General features: G+C 32.8%; 1 protein-coding gene across 1 annotated transcript in view; it reads left to right on the forward strand.

The window, feature by feature from the left end:
• The window catches only part of COL11A1 (collagen type XI alpha 1 chain), a 195456-nt gene that overhangs the window by 95255 nt on the left and 73495 nt on the right, over positions 1 to 26706 (forward strand). The window contains exons 25-36 of the mRNA XM_004263094.3: positions 2060 to 2113; positions 3214 to 3258; positions 5386 to 5439; positions 5520 to 5564; positions 9574 to 9627; positions 11229 to 11336; positions 14283 to 14336; positions 19561 to 19614; positions 19748 to 19792; positions 19911 to 19964; positions 20080 to 20124; positions 21631 to 21684. Of these exons, the coding sequence (XP_004263142.1) occupies positions 2060 to 2113; positions 3214 to 3258; positions 5386 to 5439; positions 5520 to 5564; positions 9574 to 9627; positions 11229 to 11336; positions 14283 to 14336; positions 19561 to 19614; positions 19748 to 19792; positions 19911 to 19964; positions 20080 to 20124; positions 21631 to 21684 (666 nt within the window). The remainder of the gene's footprint in view (positions 1 to 2059; positions 2114 to 3213; positions 3259 to 5385; positions 5440 to 5519; positions 5565 to 9573; positions 9628 to 11228; positions 11337 to 14282; positions 14337 to 19560; positions 19615 to 19747; positions 19793 to 19910; positions 19965 to 20079; positions 20125 to 21630; positions 21685 to 26706) is intronic.

Below are 26706 nucleotides of genomic sequence, written 5' to 3' on the forward strand. Positions count from 1 at the left end.
GATCATGCTATAATCTCACAATTAAATATAATTTAAGTAATGTCATATATTTTTAATTCCCAATAACTTTTATATTTTTGTCCTAAGTTATCATAGCCTATGCTGTTATTATATTTGTGACAAAAGATTTTATAAAGTTCAAGCTAATTAACTAAAATGGATGACAACTATATTGCTTTTCTGACACGTTGATAACTTAAATATACTGTTAAGTCCTGTGATTTAATTTATGGCTTCAGAATTTACATCACATATGTTAATGGCTTTACAGAAAACAAATGGTATTGTATAACTATATGAGCTAAAGAAGAAAAAGCAAGACACAAAATATATATTAGTTAAAGGCAAGGACTTTGACGATATGGCTACAGATCTGGATTCATTTATATTGCAATTCTGTGATGTATTAACATTAGTTAATTACTCAAGCTCTTTGATGCTGATATTTCATGGAATTGCTTGAGACTTAAAATGGATATTATAAATATAAATATATTATATATATATATTGCTTAACATAGTGCATAGAGACACAATAAATTTTAACTATTTTATTAAAATCTAAAATATGGTATTCATTCATTTAACTTTTTCCCCATTCCTGTAGGGAGACACCAAGCAGTTAAGAAAGCAGACAAAATATTGTACTGTCATGGAGCTTCCATTTTAAAAAAGATGGATTGATTTTAACTTGATTAAAAACATCATCCTATAGTACAAGAGTTTTAGTGTTTCTCATCTACCCTTAAATATATAGCAACAACATAAAATCCATGTAGTATTGTACACAAGGTCATGGTCTTAGAAATATATCTGCTGATAATAATAATTACTGGAATAGTTTTGCCTTTGTAATCTACATTTTGTTTTGAAGAAATAAGACTATTTACTGAGAGAGAAAAAATGATTTGAGTGAAAGGCAAAATACTGCCATTAAAAAAAAACAGGTTTTATAACAATTGTTTCATAATGTTAGATTGCTTAACTGTATATGACCTTGTAGAGTGGTGAAGGGAATTGAATCTTTTAAATCCTGTAAATGAGATGCAATTAAATTCAGTTATAAAGTCCAGATTTTCAATTTAAAGGTTACCTTTATTTTTGTGTGTTGTTCCATAGTGATTTAAGTGAGACTTTCTTGTTAAGTGATTTAAGTGAGGCTTTCTAGTTAAATTCTGTACTATTCATGTATATGAATACAATGCTTTTTCTAAATACTTTCTAAGAATGGAAAAATCCTCCTACATCCAGCATCTAGGATTGCTGATATATCCTTGCCCTTTTAATTGTTTCTAAATTCTGGCTAATGACTTGACCAGTAAGCAATAATGGCTTAGGCTCTGAAGACTTGATAAAATTAATTATTCTAAGCAGAAAGCCAATTTTTCTCCCATTGAAGGGTCTACTTCTTGTAATAGTCATTCTTAGCATGTTCCAACCTTACCAATGATCAAATTAAATGAGATTTGAAATCCCCTGTGATTAAACACAGATTAATCTGTTGAATAAATAGTTACGGAAGTACAGCTGATTTACAATGTTGTATTAATTTCTACTGTACAGCAAAGTGATTTAGTTCATTCTTTTTCATATTCTTTTCCATTATGGTTTATCACAAGGTATTGAATACAGTTCCCTGTGAATTGGCACTTATTAACATCATTGATGGAAATAGCCAATATTTGCTTTTTCAATGATATAAATCAATGTATATTGATTTTATATTGACCTATATTGTTTTCCTTTTTATTCTATAAGTTCCAGTTTATTGTGGTATGCGAAAACTAACTTGTTAATTTAAAAAGACACATTTAGGACTATTAAGCAGTATGAAAACTTGCATGTCTCTGACAGATGTTAAATTTGGTTTTCATCTATCTTTATATACCATTTCTTCTACATAATATGTTAAAAAGTATTCAGATGTTTTTTGCTTATAGATGAAAGCCAGTGACTCAAGTTAAGAATTTTATTGGCTGTATATCACTATGTACAAAGTCAGACTTTTCATTATTTTCAATTTTTAAGTGAAAAATATTCTTTTTCTCTATTTGATTAGGGACCACAAGGAAAACCAGGGCTCGGAGGACTTCCTGGTGCTGATGGGCCTCCTGTAAGTAATAGTTACCTGGTCATTAAAATTTCTATATGTTGTTTGCAAAAATAGATTTTACATGTGCTTTAGAAGTGATTGTAAGAATTCAGTAATAAAAGCAGTAGAGCCAATAATTAAACATTGATCTCTCTAAAATGCTATTTCATCATGCCACTTCCATACTTCAAACTCTTTAAGGAACTCCCAGTGGGCTTTGGACCACCCTAGGCCAGAATCTCATATTTTCCTACCACTCACTTTTCTCTTAGCATGCTTTACATTTTCTATTGCTATACCTTTTGTTATGTCCTTTTCTTTTCATAGAAAACACTTTTCCATTCTCTCTTCCTTTTCAAAGAACATGTTTCTTGAGAGTCCAGGTGAAATTCCTCACCTTTTGTAAGTTTCCTCAGACATCTTACATGAAAATTCCTCTGCCTTCAGGGATTCCCTACTTTTCTAGAAATATAGCAGTGTTTATTATATCTTATCACATAGTAATAAATAATGTAATTATGTAATCTCCACAGTTGTTATTTTTTTCTCTTCAAACTACTTACTCAGAGCTAGGGTACAAAAATTTTCATTCTGCAACTAGTTGTTTTCATTGAGTATATTTGTTGTGGAGCTGTATGTTTTTATGCAATATTTAGTGACTCTCGATGACTTGATTACAAACACCATTAGTGTTTATGATGTTGCTATATTTTAAAATATATATCCACATATTTTAGTTGCTTTTTAAAGATGTGTGTATGATTATTTGATCAATATGAAAAATAGAAGTTAGATTGAAACACCTTTATGTAAGACTCTAAATGAGACTGGGGTTGAATTGTTGATGAATAATATGTGTTATGTGCTTTTCCCAAGCTCTCGCTCAAGTATATTATGTAGTTGATGAAACTTATACCCATGCAATATAAACTTACTATGTTTCTTTCCAAATGCCACAGTTTCCAGTGTTATTTAAAGCCATATACACTGATGCAAAATGTGCAATATATTTTGAAACAGAAAGACTAAAACCTCAACAGATGGGAAAAAAGGGAACAATTTCATAATATAAATTACCATTAATATTTCATCTCACCAGTCTATATTTTTGATAAATGTAGGGTCATCCTGGAAAAGAAGGCCAGTCTGGAGAAAAGGGTTCTCTGGTATGTTACAAAGTATCCATTTAAATATTGTCACCTTATCCCCTAGAGAAAATGCCTTACTTTGATCATTTCTACGATATATATATATATGTGTGTCTGTGTGTGTGTGTGTGTGTGTGTGTATATATATATATATATATATATATATATATATACATCATATTCTTTGATGATCATTTAGGGATATGAATATTGGAAACTAAGTGCCAGAAAATAGTTATTCTCTACCTGTAATATGTCTTTACTCTCAAAAGAATTTTTGCTAGCATTTAGATATAAATCATGTTTCTATAGTTGCTTTTTATTTAGGGTATAAAAAAGATGTGTCTTAGATAACTTTTAACTTTGCATTGGCAATTTGATCAATTAGACTAGCATTCTCTGTTTTTCTAAAAATATTCTCATGATAAGAAATAAATCCACATTCTGCCTATGTAGTATATGTGGAATAAATGAGTAATAATAATGAAATTGGACAAGAACTACTGAATATCATTAAAGTGTTTATGTCACTTGAATTTTAACTATACTTATTACTTTCTGATAATCTTTACATAAGAAGAGACTAAATTGTAAGGGCAACGATTATCAAAATATCTAAATAAAATATCAAAATAAAAGCTTTCAATGTTAATACTATTTTGGATTACAGTAGCAGGGTAAGATCATTTTTATTTAGAGTAGCTAATTTTGGATTCTTATTAAAATAGTCAACATTACTATTGTATAATATATACTATTGTATATTATACATTATTTCCTTTAGGTAGACTAGTGAAATGAAGCCAGCCATGGAAAATATATAATTTTGATCATATTCTTGATGATGTGAATGCAATAAATTTTTTTAACATCCTTTATTGGAGTATAATTGCTTTACAATGGTGTGTTAGTTTCTGCTGTATAACAAAGTGAATCAGTTATACATATACATACATATATCCCCATATCTCTTCCCTCTTGCATCTCCCTCCTTCCCAACCTCCCTATTCCAGCCCTCTAGGTGGTCACAAAGCACCGAGCTGAACTCCCTGTGCTATGCAGCTGCTTCCCACTAGCTATCTATTTTACATTTGGTAGTGTATATATGTCCATTCCACTCTCTCACTTTGTCCCAGCTTACCCTTCCCCCTCCCCATGTCCTCAAGTCCATTCTCTACATCTGCATCTTTATTCCTGTCCTACCCCTAGGTTCTTCAGAACCTTTTTTTTTTTTTTTTTTTTTTAGATTCCATATATATGTGTTAGCATATGGTATTTATTTTTCTCTTTCTGACTTACTTCACTCTGTATGACAGACTCTAGGTCCACCCACCGCACTACAAATAACTCAATTTCTTTTCTTTTTATGGCTGAGTAATATTCCATTGTATATATGTGCCACATCTTCTTTATCCATTCATCTGTCGTTGGACACTTAGGTTGCTTCCATGTCCTGGCTATTGTAAATAGAGCTGCAATGAACGTTGTGGTACATGACTCTTTTTGAATTATGGTTTTCTCAGAGTGTATGCCCAGTAGTGGGATTGCTGGGTCATATGGTAGTTCTATTTTTAGTTTTTTAAGGAACCTCCATACTGTTCTCCATAGTGGCTGTACCAATTTACATTCCCACCAACAGTGCAAGAGGGTTCCCTTTTCTCCACACCCTCTCCAGCATTTATTGTTTGTAGATTTTTTTATTATAGCCATTCTGACTGGTGTGAGGTGATATACCTCATTGTAGTTTTGATTTGGAATGTAATAAATTTAATGCTAGTTTTTGGTTAGAAATTATTTATCCTTTTGGCTAGCCTATAATTGTTTATTGTAGACATTGAAGACATCAGATTTTTTCAGGCTTAGAAAAGCAGTTATTAATTATATAATTACTTATATTATTTCCCATATTCATAATATTTATCTTACTTTTTGCATGAATATATAAGTTTGGAGTAGATAAGGCTCATCACATGATTTGTTCATGATATCTGACTTTAGACACAAATGATAAAGTACCAAAGAAATCTTCACCAGAAGTAGAAAAATACCATGTTCTTATAGATTATTTGGTAAAATTATAGTACGTTGTGAGTGATGGGCACTTTCAGTGCATTATGTATTTAAATTGCAATGGGTCTTTTTCAGGGTCCTCCTGGTCCACAGGGTCCCATTGGCTACCCTGGTCCCCGAGGAGTAAAGGTAAATATTATTTTTTCCTACATTATTTAATTTCAACGTAAAATATTATAGTTATTTAATCCTTCTAATTTATTCCATAGGGAGCAGATGGTGTCAGAGGTCTCAAGGGCTCTAAAGGTGAAAAGGTAAAACATAATTTATTTAGGTGATTTTAATTGCTATATACCTATTGTATAAAAAATTTAAGTTTATTGAACAGATATTCCATTTCTCAAATATATTGAGTGATTACTTATGTACCAAACAATGCAAGTCTAATTTTGTACTCTATATCCTGGAAACTTTAGAAGTCTTATATCCTCAGGTGATGACTACATTATTTTTTAAAAAAAAAAAAAAGCTATGTCATAAACAGAATCAATCCTGCATCCCTTTTTTTCTTACATGTGTTTAACTTTTCTAAATTATAAGGTTGGCCTTATGATTGGTTTGTTATGCTTGGATTGGATCCAGTTATATGTATAACAGAGGAATGTTTATTCCATTTTTTTCTCTACTAAAATCCCCAAATTTTATAAATTGAAATGAAGTGCAAAATATGAAAGTTAGCAGTAACATGAATCAACTGGGGGAACAGGAAGACTACATATGTGATACTGCATGCACAGCAAAAGCTTTAATAAGAAGGAAATTAAGATTAAAGCCAAGTAAAGGTGGCTGAAAGAATGTGCATTCTTTTAAAAAGAGTGCTTATAGTTTAATTTGATGAAGAAAACAAAATTGAGATTTTTTTCATGTAAATGTTTAACATTAAATGTAGAGCTCCCAAATCCTTCGATGATTGTGTTGAAATGGAATAACATTACTCAGAATCACTATTGCATTAATTCTTACTATATTTCATTTTATAAAACAAAGTTAAGTATAAAATGTTGGTAGATTTGGTGAGAAATATATGCAATACACATTTTGATTTCAAGGATAACTGTTTATTCCCACAGTCATAATATTATCAAAAACACCTTGAATATATTTGATATCAGTAAGGAATAGATAACAAGAAGGGATGGACTTATTATATACATTATATTTTATTTTTCTGAAAAGAATAAATAGGTTACATACTGAGGCACTGTCAAAGTATGCAACTATATTGACAATTCTACTGTGTGAAAAAATGTCATGCATTTAAATCAAAGCTACTTTGATTTGAATCCCAATTCATCCTGGTCATCACAGATGAACTTCAGGGTATAGTGTCTTACTGAGCTAGCACAGTGGTAGTTTGGACAGTGTTGAACTTGTAATTACTTGCAAGTTGCCTATGCAAAAAAATATATTGTCTGTTTGGAATTTGGAATCTCAATTTTTATTGGTAATACATTTAAATATCAATTCAAATTGTTTCTCTGGAATTAGTGCCCACGAAGGATTTTTAGGGAGGGCAGTGTTTAAAGGAAAGGCATTTAATTGGGGTGGGAAAGTTGTGAACTTTTTGGAAAGGGGGGTAGTAGCAAATGACAAAGCAAAATAAAATTATAGATGATGAGATATATGAGGAAAAACCTACTCAGGAAAAAAATAAATATATATTGCTTATATGTAGGAAAACAATTTGAGATTATTGGTTATTTTGTTTTTCTGAGTATATATTATAATTGACCATTTATCTCATAAGAGATGAAGAAGGAAGTTGAAATTATTTTCTTTTATGAATAACAATATTAATTAATTAACCAAAGGTGAAATACCAAGTTAGTACCCTAACTAGAATAAAATTCTCCATTGTTTAGACTCAGATTTGTTCCTTAGAACTTAAGCAAAATAATCCAGTTAACCAAGTGGCACAGGTGAATTCCTTTTTTACATGTTTTCTAAAAATCTGTCTACTTTTTAAAAATGTTAATTCAGACTTGATAATTTAAGGACTGGAAATCTTAGTAGCTTGAAAGTGTTATTTGTTTAAAAAATGTCACTTATTGTAAGGATATTCTTAATAACTTGAGTCATCTAATTTATTTTCAAATTGCAAATGTATTGAAAACAAAGTTTTGACAGAAATATCATCTAGTCCACTATATGCTCTCTTAAAAAACAAATCTCTCCCGGACAAAATATCCTAAAAACTGTTACTGATTTTAGACATAGAGTGCAGTATTTTTTTAAACTAAACTTGGCAACTGTGTAATTGCCTTTCTCTCTAGGGAGAAAGTATTGAAGATACCAGTCAATAGGAAGTTAAGTGGTCATTTTCAGCTTTTACGCCCCTGCTATTGCACAATTGCATTCAGTGCAGAGAGAATCCTAATTCCACAAGGCTACTTTGTGGCCAGAAAGTTGAAAACATTATGCTTGTGTCAAAACTTTTAGGCCTGTCAGAATTCTTGTGTTTAGATAGGATATCAGATTGGATTCCTTTTCCAAGTCTAAGTCTCATATATCCATCATAACCTGATATTTTCTGGACCTTAGCATACCTTACCAAACTAGCACTGAGGAAAGGATGGTTCCAAATGTACATTCAATAAATGTTTATTAAATATCATGATTTTTGAGGGTCAAAATGTACTAGGCACTGGAGATTCAGAGGTTAATTAGGCATGATTCTTGGTTTTGACCATTTAATAGAAAGAAAGAGACCTATGATCTATTAAGTGCAGGATGTTATCTTATAATGCTAAATGTTCAGTGGGGCACACAGGACAAAGAGGTTAATTTTAAGGGGGAAATATTGAGGTCATGGAAAACTTCATAGCAGAATCATGAACTAAATGCTAAAAGAAGAGGAAAGTATCACCAGGTAGACAGAGAAGGAAAAGGATTTGCAGATGTGTGTGTATGTGTAAGTAGTTAACCAATGCAAGAATTACAAATGGAAATACAGGTAATTCAGTTTTTCTAAAATCAGTGTGTTGGATGAAAGTAGAGAGGAGATTTAAGACCAAAGATAAGACTATAGAGGTGAACAAACCCTAGATCATGGTAGGAAGGAGAGGGGGGATGGCAGCTTATGTTCATCATTAGCACTTTGGAACCATTGAAGTATTTTAAAGCAAAACTGACGTGATCAGTTTTATGTTTTGTAGAGCTCATTTGGTAGCAGGATGTGGAAGTGTAGGAACTAATCTTCTCAGCTCTGTTCTCAGACTTGGCCTGACATGCCTTTTTCTCAAACTCTGCAAGTCAATTAGTGCTATTGAATACATGAATGCTTATTCTCCAACTACTAATTAAGGTACCAACTGCCCCCTCAAATCTCCAGATTCACTTCTTACCTCACCAGAACCAGCACCAGCACAGCACATCATCATCATTATCATCATCCTCATGTCTTTCTTCTCTAAACACCCATTCTATTCCACCTGTACCAAAATTAATACAAATTATTGGTAAAACAAAAACTTCAAACTACTCCACAATACTCTGAACAGAGTTATTGCTCAATTAATGCTATTGAATACATGAATGATTATTCCTTAGGAATTTAAATATTTTCTTGAAATTAAGAGACAGGAAGGTTATTGATGAAGCTTATTTCTTAAAAGTCTGCATATAGTAAAAATGACAGGAAATATTTTCATAGTCAAAATTTCTCCTCTCTTTGCTAAAGGATACCCAGTTTTCAGCATCATTTGTTTGTGCATATGATGTGATGATAAGCAATCTCTATTTACACGTTAAGGATAATATTAATTTGCTTATTCTTCACCTGAAGAGAGATTGTAATTAGAGAACAAGTTGAGTCAGAAGACATTTATCTAAAGCACAGGAGACAAAATGAATGATATAAAATTCTTAGTTATATATCAGTAAATTAAAGACATTTTATTTGGTTGTCTAGAGTTCTTGTAATCCAAAGTTAATATAATTAATTAAATTTTTACTTTTTCTTTGTTCAAATAACATAGGATACATTTTGTTATAAGAAAATGGTTATTCCCCCCTATAAGATAGAGAAGATTCAATGGACACATTTGTGAAAACTTTTCTGTTAACTTAGAGGCATTAATTATGGGAAAATGGGAGGATACTGGGGATAAAGGGTTAAAATAGGGAAGAGGAGGTTTCACAACTAAGGTACTTATTTCTCAGAACAATTTTTCCTAATTACCAGTACTCATAATTTGCATAGCCATATTTTAGATTCATAGAAACAATTGATTAAACACTTGTTTTATTACTTATACTTTTTAGGGTGAAGATGGTTTTCCAGGATTCAAAGGGGACATGGGTCTTAAAGGTGACAGAGTAAGTAGAAAGAAATTTGTACTAATACATACATTTGTGTGTTTCTTCTTATAATTAAATATTGCAAACACAGGATAAATAAAAATGTACTACCCGTGATATTTTTCACTTCCATTTTTATATGAAGATTAGGTGTTTAATTTTTGTAGAGATAATATAGTATCAGTTGTTTTGTAGATGTTATGTTAAATCTCTATATGTCCCAGAACATCCATAGTTTTATATATATATAATATATATACATAATATATAGTATATTATATATATGGTATTATTGTTTACAGATATTTTCTAAAATGATGATCAAATTGTTTTACATAATTAATTCAATAGATTTGTTTTAAATTTTGTTCACATATAGTGAGCTATGCTGCCTGGAAACTCTATCTGCAACTTTTATGAATGTTCACTATATAGTTGTCTTGAATTTTTGAATGTAGAAATAGTACACTGTTTTTCTGTTAATGAGTACTTTGAAAACAAAATTGTGTCACCTAAAGTAAATTAAATTTTATTGGGAAGATTTATTTTATAACTAGTATAATAGTATCTAATAAATTTAAGCAAAAAAGGATACTATAGAATATTGATTTTCCTAAAATGCACAGAAAGCCTGTGTCCGGGATAGGGGCAATAACTTACACATTCCAGTTCCTAATACCTTAAATGCGAAAGCCAAGTTTAAAACAGAGACATTTTTCTTGTGTTCCAAACGGTGATTTCTAAAGTTGCTATCATCTGGGAGGAGCAATTATTTTCCCTATTACCCTGATAGGTTCTCAGGCTGGTGCCCTGTAAAATTAGACTGACACAAGACAGATGAACAAGAGAAAAGTAAACAGAAGTTTGCTAGCATATGTATCATGATTATACATGGGAACACTCAGTGACGAGTAACTAAATAGAGTGGTTACAACTGGGGCTTGTATAGCATTTTAGAAAAGGAACAATAAATTTTGAGCAGGGAAAGGACTTCGAGTTTCTAGTACTGTAAATTGTGGGAAGGCAGATATATGGGAAACTGATGGTATATAAAGGCTAGTTGTAAAGTTTGTTGCATAGGTAGATTCCACTGGTACCTGCTTCTGACTCTGGACTGGTAAGGGTCTAGTTATCACTACTGATTAATTTTTGTCCTTTCTAGTAGAGAGGGGAGGAAAGACACCTTTGCAAATTTGTGCCTTTCTTTTAAGCAAGTATGGGGTGGGTAGAGAACTTTTTTTGTATCCGCTTTTTTCAATTGCCTTCAGTTCAAAATAATCCTTATGCCACAGTGGCATATTTTGGTGTAGCATATTCAGCCAACCTACGGTGTCTAATTTTGATTCTTATTTTTTTTTCTCTCTCTCTTTCTGCAGCACAATGTATTAAAATTAATTTAATGTAGGGCTTCTGTAGTTTTTCAACTTTCAGACTGCATTGAGTAGTTTATTAATTGAAAGATTGATGAAATCAAATACTTTCAAGCCTCTTTGTCATATGTAATATGTGAGTAAACAAACCAAGAGTTGAAGAATATAAGTTTTTGATAGACTATAATTTCTGCCATTCAGTCTCCAAGATATTTTAAATTACAAGAACGTTGTTACTCTGTGTTTCAGGGGGAAGTTGGTCAAGTAGGTCCAAGAGGAGAAGATGGCCCTGAAGGCCCCAAAGGTCGAGCAGGTCCGACCGGAGACCCCGGTCCTGCTGGTCAAGCAGGAGAGAAGGTTAGGGAGCAACTTTAAATTCACAGGTCCTCTTGTAGATGATGCTTCACTGTGATTTTAGGGTGTTTTTAATCACCTGTGATGTAAATCTAGAGGGTTTTATTGAATTTCAATTTTTTGAATTTCAGTTTCATATCCATATTACTACTTAGAAGTATAATCGTGAGATGGGCACATTTATCCTCTTTCACTCTTCCTTATTTTCTAGTCCCTTCTGCTTCCATTGGCCATGTAGAATCAACCACTCTTAATGCTCTCCTATATTAAAAGTGCAGAATTTGAGCGTGATTAATGAAGGCTGAAAGAACCAATCAAAGATGGTCTACTTATTATTTTTGAACAACTTGAATCATCTTTGGCCCTCAAACCAAAATGTCCTTTTTCCACTCTTTCCACATTAACATATATTTTTACAGGATAAATGTTTTAAAAAATACTGATGTTCAGGCCAAACTTGAAAAGGTTTTAATTTTAATCTGGGGTTAACTCAAGCACCACTATGTTTTAAAATATCCCCAGATAATATTAATATTAATTGCTTTAAGAGCCACTGGGCTATATGCATAATGTCAAAAAATATTTGCAATCATTATACTTACATTTAGATAGGATATTAGGCAACATTAAAATTATACCTTCGTAGAATATTTAGTGATATTGTAAACGTCTTATAATGAACCTGAAGTTAAATTAAGATAAAACTAGAAATATCTATGACAAATGCTTTCCGATTATATACACTGAAGGAAAATATAAATAATAATTATCTCTAGGTGATATAAATCAAATGATTTCCATTTTTTTGTAAATATGACTATTCTCCAATTTTTATAGTGAGCATGCCATTATTCTATAAATATGGAAATTCCATGCTATGTAAGAAAATTGTCATCTCTGCCCCTTACCATCCTATCCCAGAAGGAAAATATATAAGGATTGTATAGGAATTGTGACTAGACAAATAAAAAATAATTTCCTCATGTCATTATGAGTCATCTGATATCGTAGTTCTTCTACAGTTTCATACTCTCAGTTGTGGCTTGTAAACTGATTAATAATGTCATTGTGTTTAGGCAACGGAGGGAAAAGATAGGATTGGGGAAATAAGGGCTTACAAGGCCTATGACCCTTCTACTTAAAGTGTTCACTTGCCAATAGTTAAGGATACTCTAGGACCTTCCTCTTTTCTCAACCCCACTATATTCTGTGTAAACGGTCCCACAAACTATTCTGAGGCATCAGGACTTTACCCCGCAGTGCTTCATCTTTCACCTTTGATTAGAATTTTCCCTTTTATTGAAGTTGCTTATCACCGCACTGAAAATACAAAGAAATTTTCTGTCTGGATTTATTTTTAAATGACTCTAAAATGAATGAACTTACATTCTAATGTAGTATTAACATAGACTACAAAAGTTTTCTGATAATAATTAGAGAATTTCATTAACCTTGAAATCAGTAGCATAAAACAAGCTGTGATAACTTACTCTATCCAAGGGGACATCATTATAAGTATGCTTCTTAAGGCTTGTTTGAATGTTTTCCATCTGAAGACTGCTTACCTATGCAGTGTTGATCATGAATCAGACAACTGTTTAGTTCAACCTATAATAACAAGGTCATAAACTATATTCCTAACTTCTTGCCTTGCTTCATCCAGTAAAATATTTATTTTTTCATAAAATCCTGCTCATCTATTAATGTTATATATATAGTAATTTGAACTTGTTTGTTTTTATTCTTATTTCATTTAAATGCACATGGGAAATAATGATACTGTGTGTCTGTTAATGTTTAAGACTTTGATAAATAATATTTTATATATGAAATGTACTTTCATAAGATCTTAAGGAAAATGTCACAGTAAAATTCCACAAACATATTTTATTCAATTCATTTATTTTAATTTTATTTTCTCTCTACTCATGTTTTTAATACAATGCTTTGCACAAGGGGCCAATTTTGTTAGTTTAGCATTTTAAACCTCTTAGTATTTGTTATACAACTTTGGGCTTCACTGTAATTTATCATGTTTCAACACTATCAGATTGAGAGGTAATCTCATTGCCCTGGAAGAAAATAGCTGCATATTCAAGTTCCCACCTGTAGGAATTAACACTCCACAAAAATCATTATTTAGCTATATCTCTCACCATTTGGTATTTATTAACCCAATTTATTCAGACATTTGAATAAAAGAAGAAACTTTGCTCGAAAATCAGGTTCAGGGCTTCCCTGGTGGCGCAGTGGTTGAGAGTCCACCTGCTGATGCAGGGGACACGGGTTCGTGCCCCGGTCCGGGAAGATCCCATATGCCATGGAGCGGCTGGGCCCGTGAGCCATGGCCGCTGAGCCTGCGTGTCCGGAGCCTGTGCTCTGCAACGGGAGAGGCCACAACAGTGAGAGGCCTGCGTACCGCAAAAAAAAAAATCAGGTTCAAATTTCTTAGTATAGTTATTTAAACTTTCCTTACTTAGCAAAAAAAATGTTAACTTATGATTGCTTGCTTTATATTTACAGTGAGAAATGAAATAATTTTATCAAATAGATTACCTTTAGTTGGAATGGTAAGATCTACATGCAGTTCTAACTACATCCATTAATTTTAAATAGTATTTAATGTTCATAAAACTTAGATGATTTCTTAGCATATTCTTTAGCTCACAAACAGTCCTAGAATTCTTTTTACTCAGTGTTCTATGTCACTAAAGAAGGCACTGTCACTTAGACAACAGAGGTTAAGTTAGTGAACATTATAGCATTAGCAACATTTTTTTCCCTATTCAAATTAAGAAATATAATGAAAGTAAAGAATGGCAAAAACTTGCAAATCTTCCTTTCAAATGTGCAAATATGTGGTTCTAACTTCTAGAAAAATGACTAAAAGCATCATTTAAACTTAATTCATCTTAGAATTGATTATTATTATTATTATTTTAACTTTAGGGGAAACTTGGTGTTCCAGGATTACCAGGATATCCAGGAAGACAAGGTCCAAAGGTAAAATAATTAGCTTGATTTTTACAGTTTATCAGCCTTTTGTAGATACACTTAAAATTAATCATCTATGGTTACCTTTCAGTTTGTAATATAGAGATGATGAATCCTTAAAATATAATCTTATAAGGGAAAGTCAGAGGCAGTGTGGGCACCTGGAGTGCAGAGAGTTCAGAGATCTTAGGTGATTTTTGATTGGAGTATTTTAGAGACAGACTCATGAAAGGAAGGCACAGTCAGCCACTTCCTTGTAAGTGGAATAAGGACTATTCCAGGGCAGTATATTAATATATATAGAAGCTTTAAGTAGATGACAGGTGATGGATAATAGCTTTTGATTTCCTTTCTGGTACCCTGAAGGTTTGAATGACCACATATTTTTTTTAAAGGAAGAATGACTCTTCTTTCATCCTCTTTATTTTCCCTCATTTCCACAGAACTTGTTTCCTAGGGCTACTGTAACAAATCACCACAAACTTGGTGACTTAAAACAATGGAAATTGACTTTGTTACAGTTCTAGAGGCCAGAAATCTAAAATCCAGGTGTCAGCAGGCCCATGCTCCCTCCAAAAGCCCTGTGGGAGAATCTGTCCTTACCCCTTCCATCTTCTGGTGGCCCCAGTCACATTTTGGCTTGTGTGCAATCTCCAACCCCTTCTCCACACGGATTTTTTTCTGTGTCTGTATCTTCTCTTCTTATAAAGACACTTGTCCTTGGATTTAAAGACCACTTGGATAATTCAGGATATTCTCATTTCAAGATCCTTAACTTAATCACATCTACAAAGACACCTTTTTCCAAATAAAGTAATATTTGCAGATTCTAGAACACTTGGATATTAGATACATCTTTTGCAGGGGCACCATTCAACCCGTGCACTCAATGCACTCAAATTCTACTTTTGACTATTTGAAATATACATATTTTAAGCAAAAAGAAGTTTTAAAAATACACGTTTACTTTGGTGTACTAATTTTCCTCGAGCTAATTATAAAACTTTGCTAAGGCTGCATTTGATGTATTGACTAGTTACATTAAACGGTTAAATGATTTAATATGTAAATTTTGGTTCTTAATATTAAGGTAATTATATGCACATGAGATTATCTATCTATTTATCTATTATTTATTTACCTATATCTTTGTCATCTATCCCTATTTGATCCATTCAGGCTAGACAGGTTTAGTATATAAGAATACATCCTGGGGGGTTTCCCTGGTGGCGCAGTGGTTGGGACTCTGCCTGCTGATGCAGGGGACACGGGCTCGTACCCCGGTCCGGGAGGATCCCAAGTGCTGCGGAGCAGCTGGGCCCGTGAGCCATGGTCGCTGGGCCTGCGCATCCGGAGCCTGTGCTCCACAACGGGAGAGGCCACGGCAGTGAGGGGCCCACGTGCCGCAAAAAAAAAAAAAAAAAAAAGGATACATCCTGGGCTTCCCCGGTGGCGCAGTGGTTGAGAGCCCTCCTGGCGATTCAGGGGACACGGGTTCGTTCCCTGGTCCGGGAAGATCCCACATGCCGCGGAGCGGCTAGGCCCGTGAGCCATGGCCGCTGAGCCTGCGCGTCCAGAGCCTGTGCTCCGCAACGGGAGAGGCCACAACAGTGAGAGGCCCGCGTACTGCAAAAAAGAAAAAAAAAAAAAAAAAAAGAATACATCCTGGTTGGGGATAATAATCCCCAAATATATATTTATTAATAAGTTTCACAGATAAACAATGAGAGACAAAAATATCCTCCCTCCTGACTAATGTGAACTGCATGAACTTGTGACTCATCATCATGTGGCAACGGTATTTTAGGCTTGCTATGTGGTTTTGTCCTATAATATTTCACTGAATTTCTAGAATATATTTCCTTGTATGCTAGGACGTAATTGAGCTTTTCTAAAATAAGATTCATTTAATCTATGATTTTAAAATAATGCAAGCATCATTTATATGTTTCTGCCTACATTTAGAACACTGATTAATAATTTTTACCTTTTAAATACTGTCTCTAATACATTGTCCTGTCACCTAGTTACCTGCCTTTCAAATGTCAAGCATTTTAACAAGTGCTTTGAGTAAAAGAAGATATTTACTTCATAACCCACAACTTTAAACTATTCGTAGATTATTTGGTAAATTTTTTATCTAATTACTAAATTGAATTGCAATGTGGTAGTGTTTAGATTTAAAAGTGGAAAACTTTTTTTACATGTTACATGAATGAGTACAATTTTCTATTAAGTGTTTATTTGACATTTTTATCTTTTTCTGTTTTTCCTAAGTCAATCCTCTATTCAATATTCATTGACTTATTTTTATTTACAAAATGGGCCAGAATGACTAGAGAGAAATATTTCTTCCTAGAGGAATCAAACATTTTATTTTTACCCTTTAACCTAAATGTCTGAAATTTTGGTCTTTATTTTTTTCTATTACTTTTCTTCATAACTTTTTTCTATGGTCAAAAACATTTATGTTTCTCAGTTCTAAAACAAAAAAATGATGGATGCATCAAAGATCAAAGATAGTTTCATATTTTTTCCTATGTGGAAGCCAATGAATTTTGAATAGATTTAAGTCTTTTTTGTACTAAAAATGAAATTCGGCTGCCAATCCCTTTCAAGCAATTTAAGGACTATAATTAGGCAATATAATTTATCCAATATCTTACTAGTAATATAAACCATACTGAGTATTTAAAAGATGCACTGCCATATACACTATAAAATGATAGCTATTTCAAAAAGTAAAATCTATTTTAAGGTAGGATTCATTTATATTTAAAACAATTTAACATAATTTTGAAATTTTCAGTTCACTGAAAGAGCCAATTTCACTATTAACCTTTGACTTTTTGGCCTTTTGTTGGCTGTTTATTTTTTCCATTTAAAAGCAGATAATGTCTTTTCATGGAAACTGTATATTTTGGTGATAATTTTTATGTGAGAAAAGAAGAAGAATATGCCCATATATTACAAACTGTTTAGTTGGTGGATTGGACATTTTTGGCTATTTCCCATAAATTTCTAAGAGCAGAAACCATGTAAGAAAATAAATTTATTAAACGTGAAATTGATGCATAAGAGAAATTTATTTGAATGGAGTCTCTATAAATGTGTTTGTGTTCCACTCAGGACAGATGAATATTTATCCTCAAATTGAATTTGATAGAAGTGAATTACTTTCATATTGGATTATACTCACTTGTCAAATTCCTAGAGTAGTCACATAGTAATATTCTACCAGGTATAACTATCTGATTCTCTCTCGAGAAGAGAAAAGGTTTTGACAGTCCTTCAAAAAATGTCATTTGCAGACATTTTCCCCCATTGTGTGAGTATTACATGTCCTAAAAATTGTCCTCAGGTTGATCACATAGTGGTCTCTATAAGCACGAATTAGAATATATTGCTAAACAGGTCCTAAAATGAGGTTTAGCAGCTCATACTAAGTTTTGTCCATCAAATCCCATAAGGCCTCATATAAAATTTTCCTGACTTGTGGAGGAAATATAAATTATAACATCCATTCTGTACGTATCACCTGGGAAATTGCAGGGTCCAGGAATGCAATGCCAGAGAGTCTGTCTCAGTATGTCTGCAGTGGGATTTGACAGTCCACACTTTTAGCAGTCACTCCAGATTATTCTGATACAGAGGAAGCATTTATCACTTGGAGAAAGATTACTTTAGGTTAGTTCAATCCAAGTGAGTGTAAACTGAAATAGACTCACAGGCATAGAAAATAAACTTATGGTTACCAAAGGTGAAACAGAGAGGGAGGGATAAATCAGGAGTTTGGGATTAAGAGATACACACTACTACATGTAAAATAGATAAACAACAAAGAACTACTGTATGGCACAGGGAACTATGTTCAATATCTTGTAAAAACCTGTAATGAAAAGAATCTGAATAAAGAATACAGATATACATATGTGTAACTGATTCACTTTATACCTGAAACTAATACAACATTGTAAATCAAAAACAAACAAACAAACAAAACAAAACACAAAGATGTATTCAAGTCAAAGAAGGCTGTTACATCTTCCTCAATGCATGGGGAAGTGTGTAAAATCTGCATGTCTACTACTCCTTGCTAGACATTTAATCCATGCACTGGTTGGAATAGGAAAATAGTGAGTGTTTGGAAATCCCCCCAGCCAACCCCTCCCAGGGTTTCATAGTTATTGGTAAGTTGAGGAGCAAGGATTGAACCCTAATCTGCTCTATTTCGTGATACAATGACAAGGCAAACCAATTACAGTCATGTTCAAAGAAATATCTCAGCAGATGAAAATCTGGACATAGGTACAAGGTAAAATAGGGGAATCGTATTCCATTTGTAAAATGTAGCTGTTTGTGGATTAAATTACATAATGCTTTTACAGTGCTTATTACATCTTTAAATAATCATTATTTATTGTTAGCTATCGTTATCATTTTTATACCTTGCTTTCCTTTATTCCGATTTCCTATAAATTTCAAAGTACCTGTAAGATGCAGATGATTGCTCTCATTTTGTAGAAGAAAAAACTGTACTCATTATTATACTATAGTAATGTACCCAATTACTTAAGTGAATGCATGACAAACATAAGTCTTGAATTTATGTCTTCAGAATCCCACAAACAGATTCTAATGCTGAACTGTCTGACTTAGAGTCTCAGTTAGATCTAACCACATTCAAACATCAAACAGAAAAGATGGAAGAAGATTTTTAGTCTTTATGATTTGACCCAGTTCTAAAGGTGTAAAATACTCAACTAAAAAGTGATAAGTATAAGAATACAATAATGTTAATTCAGGAAAGATATTTTATAAAATTCCTATTTTAATATTTGATTATTCATGCTTGTGAAAAATAAATTTTTTTTCAGAGTTGAAGCAAGTATGTAGAATTATAAGTCAAAAATTTATTTAAAAATTTATTTTATATGAAGTGCCCTTGAATTGCTGTTTACTAATATGAGAAATGATATATTTGATTAATTAATTTCCTTAAAGTTAAAAACTAAAATGTTTTATCAATTCATGTTTTCAATGCTTCCAGGATTTCAGGTGTCACTGTAAGTTCATTTTTAAATACATAAATGGAGGTTGTATGGTATCTTAAATTATATTTTTGATATGAATGCTACCAGCTTGTAAGAATCATTGTGTTCCAAAAGACTTTCAGCTTGTGGCTAAAAATGTTAGTTACTGTACTCATTGTTTATTATTTTTATTTTTGTAGGGTTCCACTGGATTTCCTGGGTTTCCAGGTGCCAATGGAGAGAAAGGTGCCCGGGTATGATATACAAGTTTATTGTTCTGGACTATCTAATATAAATGTTCTTACATGAGTACCTATCTCTCAGCACCAGACTCACAATTTACTGTGATATACTGCGTATTGAAACTGTTTGAACTGTCTTTGGCAGGGTGTAGCTGGCAAACCAGGCCCTCGGGGTCAGCGTGGTCCAACGGTAAGTACCTTGATTTAAAATATGATTTTCATTTTTCATCTAACTCTCCTATTTTCTTCTTTCATTTTTCATCTAACTCTCCTATTTTCTTCAATTTCATCTTTGCTCTTATGTGCAGGGTCCTCGAGGTTCAAGAGGTGCGAGAGGTCCCACTGGAAAACCTGGTCCAAAGGTATCATCAGCACTTGTTCCATTTGGGCTTTCCTGTAAGTTCCTCTTCCAGAGGATGGATGTTAACAGAAGGAATCTAAACTGATTTTTTCCGGTTTTTGTGTTGTTGTTGCCAGGGCACTTCAGGCGGTGATGGTCCTCCTGGCCCTCCTGGTGAAAGAGTAAGTACGATACAGTCATATCATATAAAGTAAATATTAGTATGTTGCAAATGTTTAAATTTCTGGGAAAAGTTACAGTTACATGTTTCTGCAAATACATGTACACAGTCATACATAAAATCTAGTCAGAGTTTAAAAAATTCCTATTCTTTAATTTACTTTCCTACAAAAAGCTTAATCAATTTTGTGCTATTAATTTTGTTATAGAAATGAGAGAAATTATATGTCTAATTGGCCTATGATATCAACTTTTAAACAAAAATAATTGTTTTCTTTTAAATACACATGTAACACCTATGCCTTCTCCTCCACTCCTCGTGCTTTCCATACTGATACTCACTTTGTTCCTGGAGCTGGCAGCAGCTTTATGCTGGTAAAATGCAAGCTACCAGTAGCCATTAAGTCACAATCAATATACATTCAAATCAAGATAAAACATCTATTCCAGTAAATAGGAAAACTATTTAGTAATTTGATTTTCAATTGGTATAAAGTAAAGCTAAATATACATAAGTAAGCATGCCTTTTATTTGTTTGTTTGGTTTTTTTTTGGCAAAATATAGCATTTTTTGTAGCCAGATATTTTAAAAGCTATCCTCTTGATAGTAAATTTATTAACTTTATTTTTTATTTAAGTATAAATAAATCCTAACCTAACTGTATTACTTAAGAAATTTTATTTATATTATGTTCCATTTTATATATATTCCTTTTAGGAATATAATTATCATGTTCTGGTCATATAAAGGATTATCTTTCACCATCCTTTTGCTGCGACCAATGTAGTCCTTGTAATAGGGTCTACTTTATGCCTTTTAAAGATATGTAAATCTAAGTGTTGAATAATATAGTTAATTAAGCATCAAGTCAAGAGCAATATTATAAATGTATATTTGGATTTAATGTTAATGAGAATAATTATATAATAATGTTCTTTTCATCTTATCTACAAAAGAAGTTTATACATGAGTAAAATGATAGTGACATCCTCAGAAATAAATACGTTTTAAATATAGAGATTAGCTAAAGGTATCCTCTATGGTCTTTTTGAGATAGTCACTTATTTTTTTCTTTTAATTTTGTATGTCTGTAGAGTCAGAACATTTATAGAATCAATTTTAAAAATAATTTTTCTTTTGGGGGGCTGTGGACTTGAAATATCCTCCATTTATGGATGTGTGTACCCAGTGTTGAAGGTAGATTATCTACAGGGTTCCTGATACATCCATGTTCTACTCATTTTTAATATGAATTCTAAATATTTACAGTGTTCTTCAGCTAAGACCATTGATGTGATGTGCAGTTTTGAGTAGTGAATAGTGTGGAAGATCATCCATTTTGCTTTTAAATTACCATAGACTATCTTGTTGTAATGCAATAGTTCTGCCATTATGTTAAAGAAGCTGTATTTTATATTGTTCTTTATCTGTGGAAATAAACTGCAACGTATAAAGATGTACCTTATAAGATATATTCTTAAATTTCCCCACTGCTTTTTCTCTTCAGGGTCCTCAAGGACCTCAAGGTCCAGTTGGATTCCCTGGACCAAAAGGCCCTCCTGTAAGTGTCATGGTTTTTCTTTCTCTTTCTTCATTTGACAGTGTTTTCAAATTTTGAAAGTCATAGCTTTTATATTAAATAATATCTAGGTACAAATATGAGTAAAAATTCCTATAAAAACAAAATTGTGCTTAATAATGCCAGAGTATGTATTTTCAGCTTATGAAGTTTATCAAATGTTTCTGAATCTAATTTAAATATATCTTAATAAATATTCCTTCAAAGTATATCAAAACTAGAACAACATGAATATTATTCTCTCAACTACTCTTCCACTGCAATGGTTTTTTTTTTTGGTTTTCTTTTGTTTTGTTTTTTTTGTGGTACGTGGGCCTCTCACTGTTGTGGCCTCTCCCGTTGCGGAGCACAGGCTCCGGACACGCAGGCTCAGCGGCCATGGCTCACGGGCCCAGCCGCTCCACGGCATGTGGGATCTTCCCGGACCGGGGCACGAATCCATGCCCCCTGCACCGGCAGGCATACCCTTGACCACTGCGCCACCAGGGAAGCCCTGCAATGAATATTATTGACAGCATTAAAAATCATTACTGAATCTTAAATATTTGGTATATCAATTTCTTTTTTAGCTTCCATTATCCAATGTATCCTTCTTCAAAATGTCACTTCCTAAACATCCTCCAACATTCTGACATTACTTATATCACATTAAGTTCTATTTATTTGTGTTTACTATTTTTGCCTCTATAATGTATTTTTCTTAGAAAATGTAATGATAACCCTTCCTGAATCATTTCCTTTTTATAAAATTTGTTTAGAACCACAGTCTGTAGAATATCTTCATCAAATATTTTCACAAAGTTAATTGAAATCTTTTACTTTCACACAAATATTTGTGGGAATATAGGACATGCTCAGTGCTCAGCTGCTTTTTTCTCTCTCTCTCTTTTTTTTGGCAACCTATTCAGTTTATTTATGAGTTAGAATCAACTTACTGTCTTAGTCCATACCGTCTGCTATAACAAAAAAGCACAGACTGTGTAGTGTATAAACAGTAGAATCTATTTGTTAGAGTTCTGAAGGCTGGAAGTCCAAGATCCTCATGCCAGAATGGTGAGGTGAAGACCCTCTTTTAGGTAGCTGACTTTTCACTGTCTACTCTCTGGAGCCTCTTTTATAAGTCACTAGTTCCATTCATTAAGGTTCCATGAAGGTGGCATAAGCACTGCCCAAAAGTCCCATCTACTAATAACATCACCTTCGAGGGTTAGGATTTCAACATCTGAATTTCAAGGGGACACAGATTTTCAAACCATAGCACCCACCTGTCTAAGGAAATTGTTCTCACAGTGTGGTCCCTGGACCAGAAGATCAGCAGCACTTGCAATTTGTTAGAAATGCAACGTCTTGTCTCCACCTCACTCACCTAATCAGAACTCTAGGAGAGGGGCCCAGTCTGTGTCTTAACGAACTCTCTAGGTAGTTCTGATGCATGCTAATGTTTGTGAACCACTGTTCTAGTCCAGAGTAGACAATGCTATTCAAACTTTAATGTGCATGTAAATCACGTTGGTATTTTGTTAAAAATGTAGATTTTAATTCAGTAGGTCTGGGATGGGTCTCGAGGCTTGACGTTACTGGCAAATGTCTAGATGATGCCAATGCCAGTGGTCAATGGGCCGTACTTTGAATAGCAAAGTTCAAAAAAGTTTTGGCTGAGAATGAGACCAACATAGTTTGAATATTATCTATGCGGTAGGAAACTAAGTATAGTTAAAATTTGCAGTCAGTGATTTGAGAACCAAATGTTTTCTCAATGTAATAATACCAATAACTAACTCCTAGTGGCAGTTTTACTCACATCCTGGTTATTTTCACTTAGTGGCACATTGATATAGATTTTTGGCTGAATATTTTAAACTGATTTTTGAACTGAATCTTTTTTTAAAACTTTTATTGGAGAATAGTTGATTTACAATGTTGTGTTAGTTTCAGGTGTACAGCAAAGTGAATCAGTTATACATATACATATATCCAATCTTTTTTAGATTCTTTTCCCATATAGACCATTACTGAGTATTGAGTAGAGTTCCCTGTACTATATAGTAAGTGCTCATTAGTTATCTATTTTATGTATAGTAGTGTGTATATGTCAATGCCACTCTTCCAGTTTAATCCTCCCTCCTCCTTCTCCCCTGGTAACCATAAGTTTGTTTTCTACATCTGTTGAACTGAATCTTTTTGGCAAAACCACAACAACATGCACCTTGTGAGAGGAAGTTATGTGAGGATTTTTATATATGCCAATATTTCAAAAATTGTACATCCCAATGTTCTTATTTCTAATAATTATATATAATATAAATAATTATAGTTAGTCAAATATCGTCCAGTAACAATCTTGCATAAATGAACGATTCAGAAAATTATAAATTAAGATGTTATAAATTTAAATAAATGTTACAAATGATTATATTTTTAAACATGTTGAAAATCATTTATAAGTAAATAAATATATTCTCCAATTTTTTAAAATTAATTAATTAATTAATTTTTTGCTGCATTTGGTCTTCGTTGCTGCGTGCAGGCTTTCTCTAGTTGTGGCCAGCGGGGGCTACTTTTCATTGCGGTGCACGGGCTTCTCATTGCATTGGCTTCTCTTGCTGCAGAGCATGGGCTCTAGGTGTGAGGGCTTCAGTAGTTGTGGCTCACGGGCACTAGAGTGCAGGCTCGGTAGTTGTGGCGCACGGGCTTAGTTGCTCCACGGCATATGGGATCTTCCTGGACCAGGATGGAACCCATGTCCTCTGCATTGGCAGGCGGATTCTTAACCACTACGCCACCAGGGAACTCTTGTTCTCCAATATTTTTATATTGAGTTTGAATAACCCCCTCTTTCTCTGATTACTTTCAAATGTAATTTTAGCTCACATATTTGAAAAATGAATTATTTATTGTGAAATACTGACTTAAATGCTGAAACTCTCTTACTTTCTAAATTAATTTTAGACTGTGTTTAAAATACTATTTTTATCACTAACAGTCTTGCTCTAGTACAGCAAACATATCAAGAAAACTTTTTATCTATATTATTGTGTTATGAAAGGATTAATACAAATAGCTAGTATTAAACAAAGGATAATATAGATACTGTCTGCATATAATATTGTTTGCTCACTATTTCAGTTTTGTTCCAAATGTAATATTAAGTCATGCAAAGTTGCACATACAGAGAAGTGAAAATACTCAAAAATGATTTTGCACATAAGATTCTTTCATAAGTATTTTGAAGCCATGTGCATAGATCATTGTTTAGCAACATAAAATCCAGTGATATGTGTAACTTCAACATTATCATACCATTTATATTTGTACAAATTGTTAAGAAGTTTCTCTCATGTAATATAATTTTATTGTCAATAAAGCCATTTTTTCCTCAAACTTTTTCAGTCCATTCTGTCACATATCTTTCAACAACTTTTGAGCCATTGATCATGCATGCATTTTGTCTCTAAGGAGTATTAGAAATATAATAAATGCCTACACTTGAGAAACATGTAGTCTGCTTGGACAGACATGACACTGTTAAGGAACATTGCTTTCACTGCTAAACAAAATGAGTTTTATACTCTATTTCTCTGACAATGCAACATTAGTGCGTGAAATAAGAGTACCTATCATTTCTCTGCTATGTAATTGTATAACATATAGGAAAGAACTGTCTTCATTTCTTTGATATTTAGAAGGAGGGATTCAGGTAGAGAGATAGAACCAAGCTCCTTTTCCTTCAAATTAATTGATTCATTTTCATTGTAATCAGGAAATATATATATATATATACACACACACATACATATGTTAGATATATACATGAAAAATAAATGAAAATATATATATATTCACACAGACACATGTGGAGTATGGATTAAGCACTTAGAATGTTCATGTTTAGAGTCTGTTAATTTCATGCCAGTGTCAGCATAAAGTTATCCCAATTAAAAAAATTAATTTAGGTGATTAGGATTTATAACATGACTACTATAAGATACATTCTATTTAGAGAAAAGTCAAAACTCAGTGCCAGTGTGAAGTGAAAAACATCTTAACATTTATAAGTGTTGTTTCATGGATTGCTTTGCCGTATATGCACCCTCCCCCCATTTAGATGAATTTGTTGTCACTACTCTTCACCAACAATATTAAAGGGGCAGTCTACTTTGATCAATAAAATTATTATATTTAAATTAATGCCATGAAATTATTTGGTAATTAATATGCTTATTTTATTGGATAGTAGTGTGAGGGCATTAAAATTACTTAGGATTGGGCTTCCCTGGTGGTGCAGTGGTTGAGAGTCCGCCTGCCGATGCAGGGAACATGGGTTCGTGCCCCGGTCCGGGAAGATCGCACATGCCGCGGAGCGGCTGGCCCTGTGAGCCATGGCCAAAAAAAAAAAAATTACTTAGGATTAATCACTTAATATTAGGAATAAATACTTAAGAAAAATGATGGTGGTATGAATTCTTTATATAGTCTATTTACACTGCTCCCATAGGATATCTAGGAAAGCCATTAAAAATCATGTTGCATTCATCCCATGTGACATTTTTTAGATGTAAGACCACTGTTTTAAAGAGTTATAATATTTTGCAATAAAAGTGTAATCTATACTTTTCACACCAGCAAATATAACAAGATATTTAACTTTTATATTTACAGATTTGCTAAAAAACATGTAAATGCCTTATACTGATTGCAAAACTCATCATTTGAGATACACTTTAGCGTGGTGGAAAAAAAAAAACCTGACTCATGTTTATTATCCTTTAGCTGTCGCCCTCTATAATTTTAGTTAAAACTTTTACTACTGCCCTCAATTAATGGCATATTTTTTCCCATATGTATCAAAATAGTGATAGAGCACAGGATTTGTTTTTATTTACTATTTTGAAATACTGAACCTAGATGAGGTCCACTAGCAATCAACTACTTATAGATGTGTCTCACCTCTAAACTGAGAACGATACACGTAATGCCTAATACATAGATATGTAATATATGTTT

The sequence above is a fragment of the Orcinus orca genome, chromosome 1, assembly GCF_937001465.1.
Source record: "Orcinus orca chromosome 1, mOrcOrc1.1, whole genome shotgun sequence".
NCBI lineage: Eukaryota > Metazoa > Chordata > Mammalia > Artiodactyla > Delphinidae > Orcinus > Orcinus orca.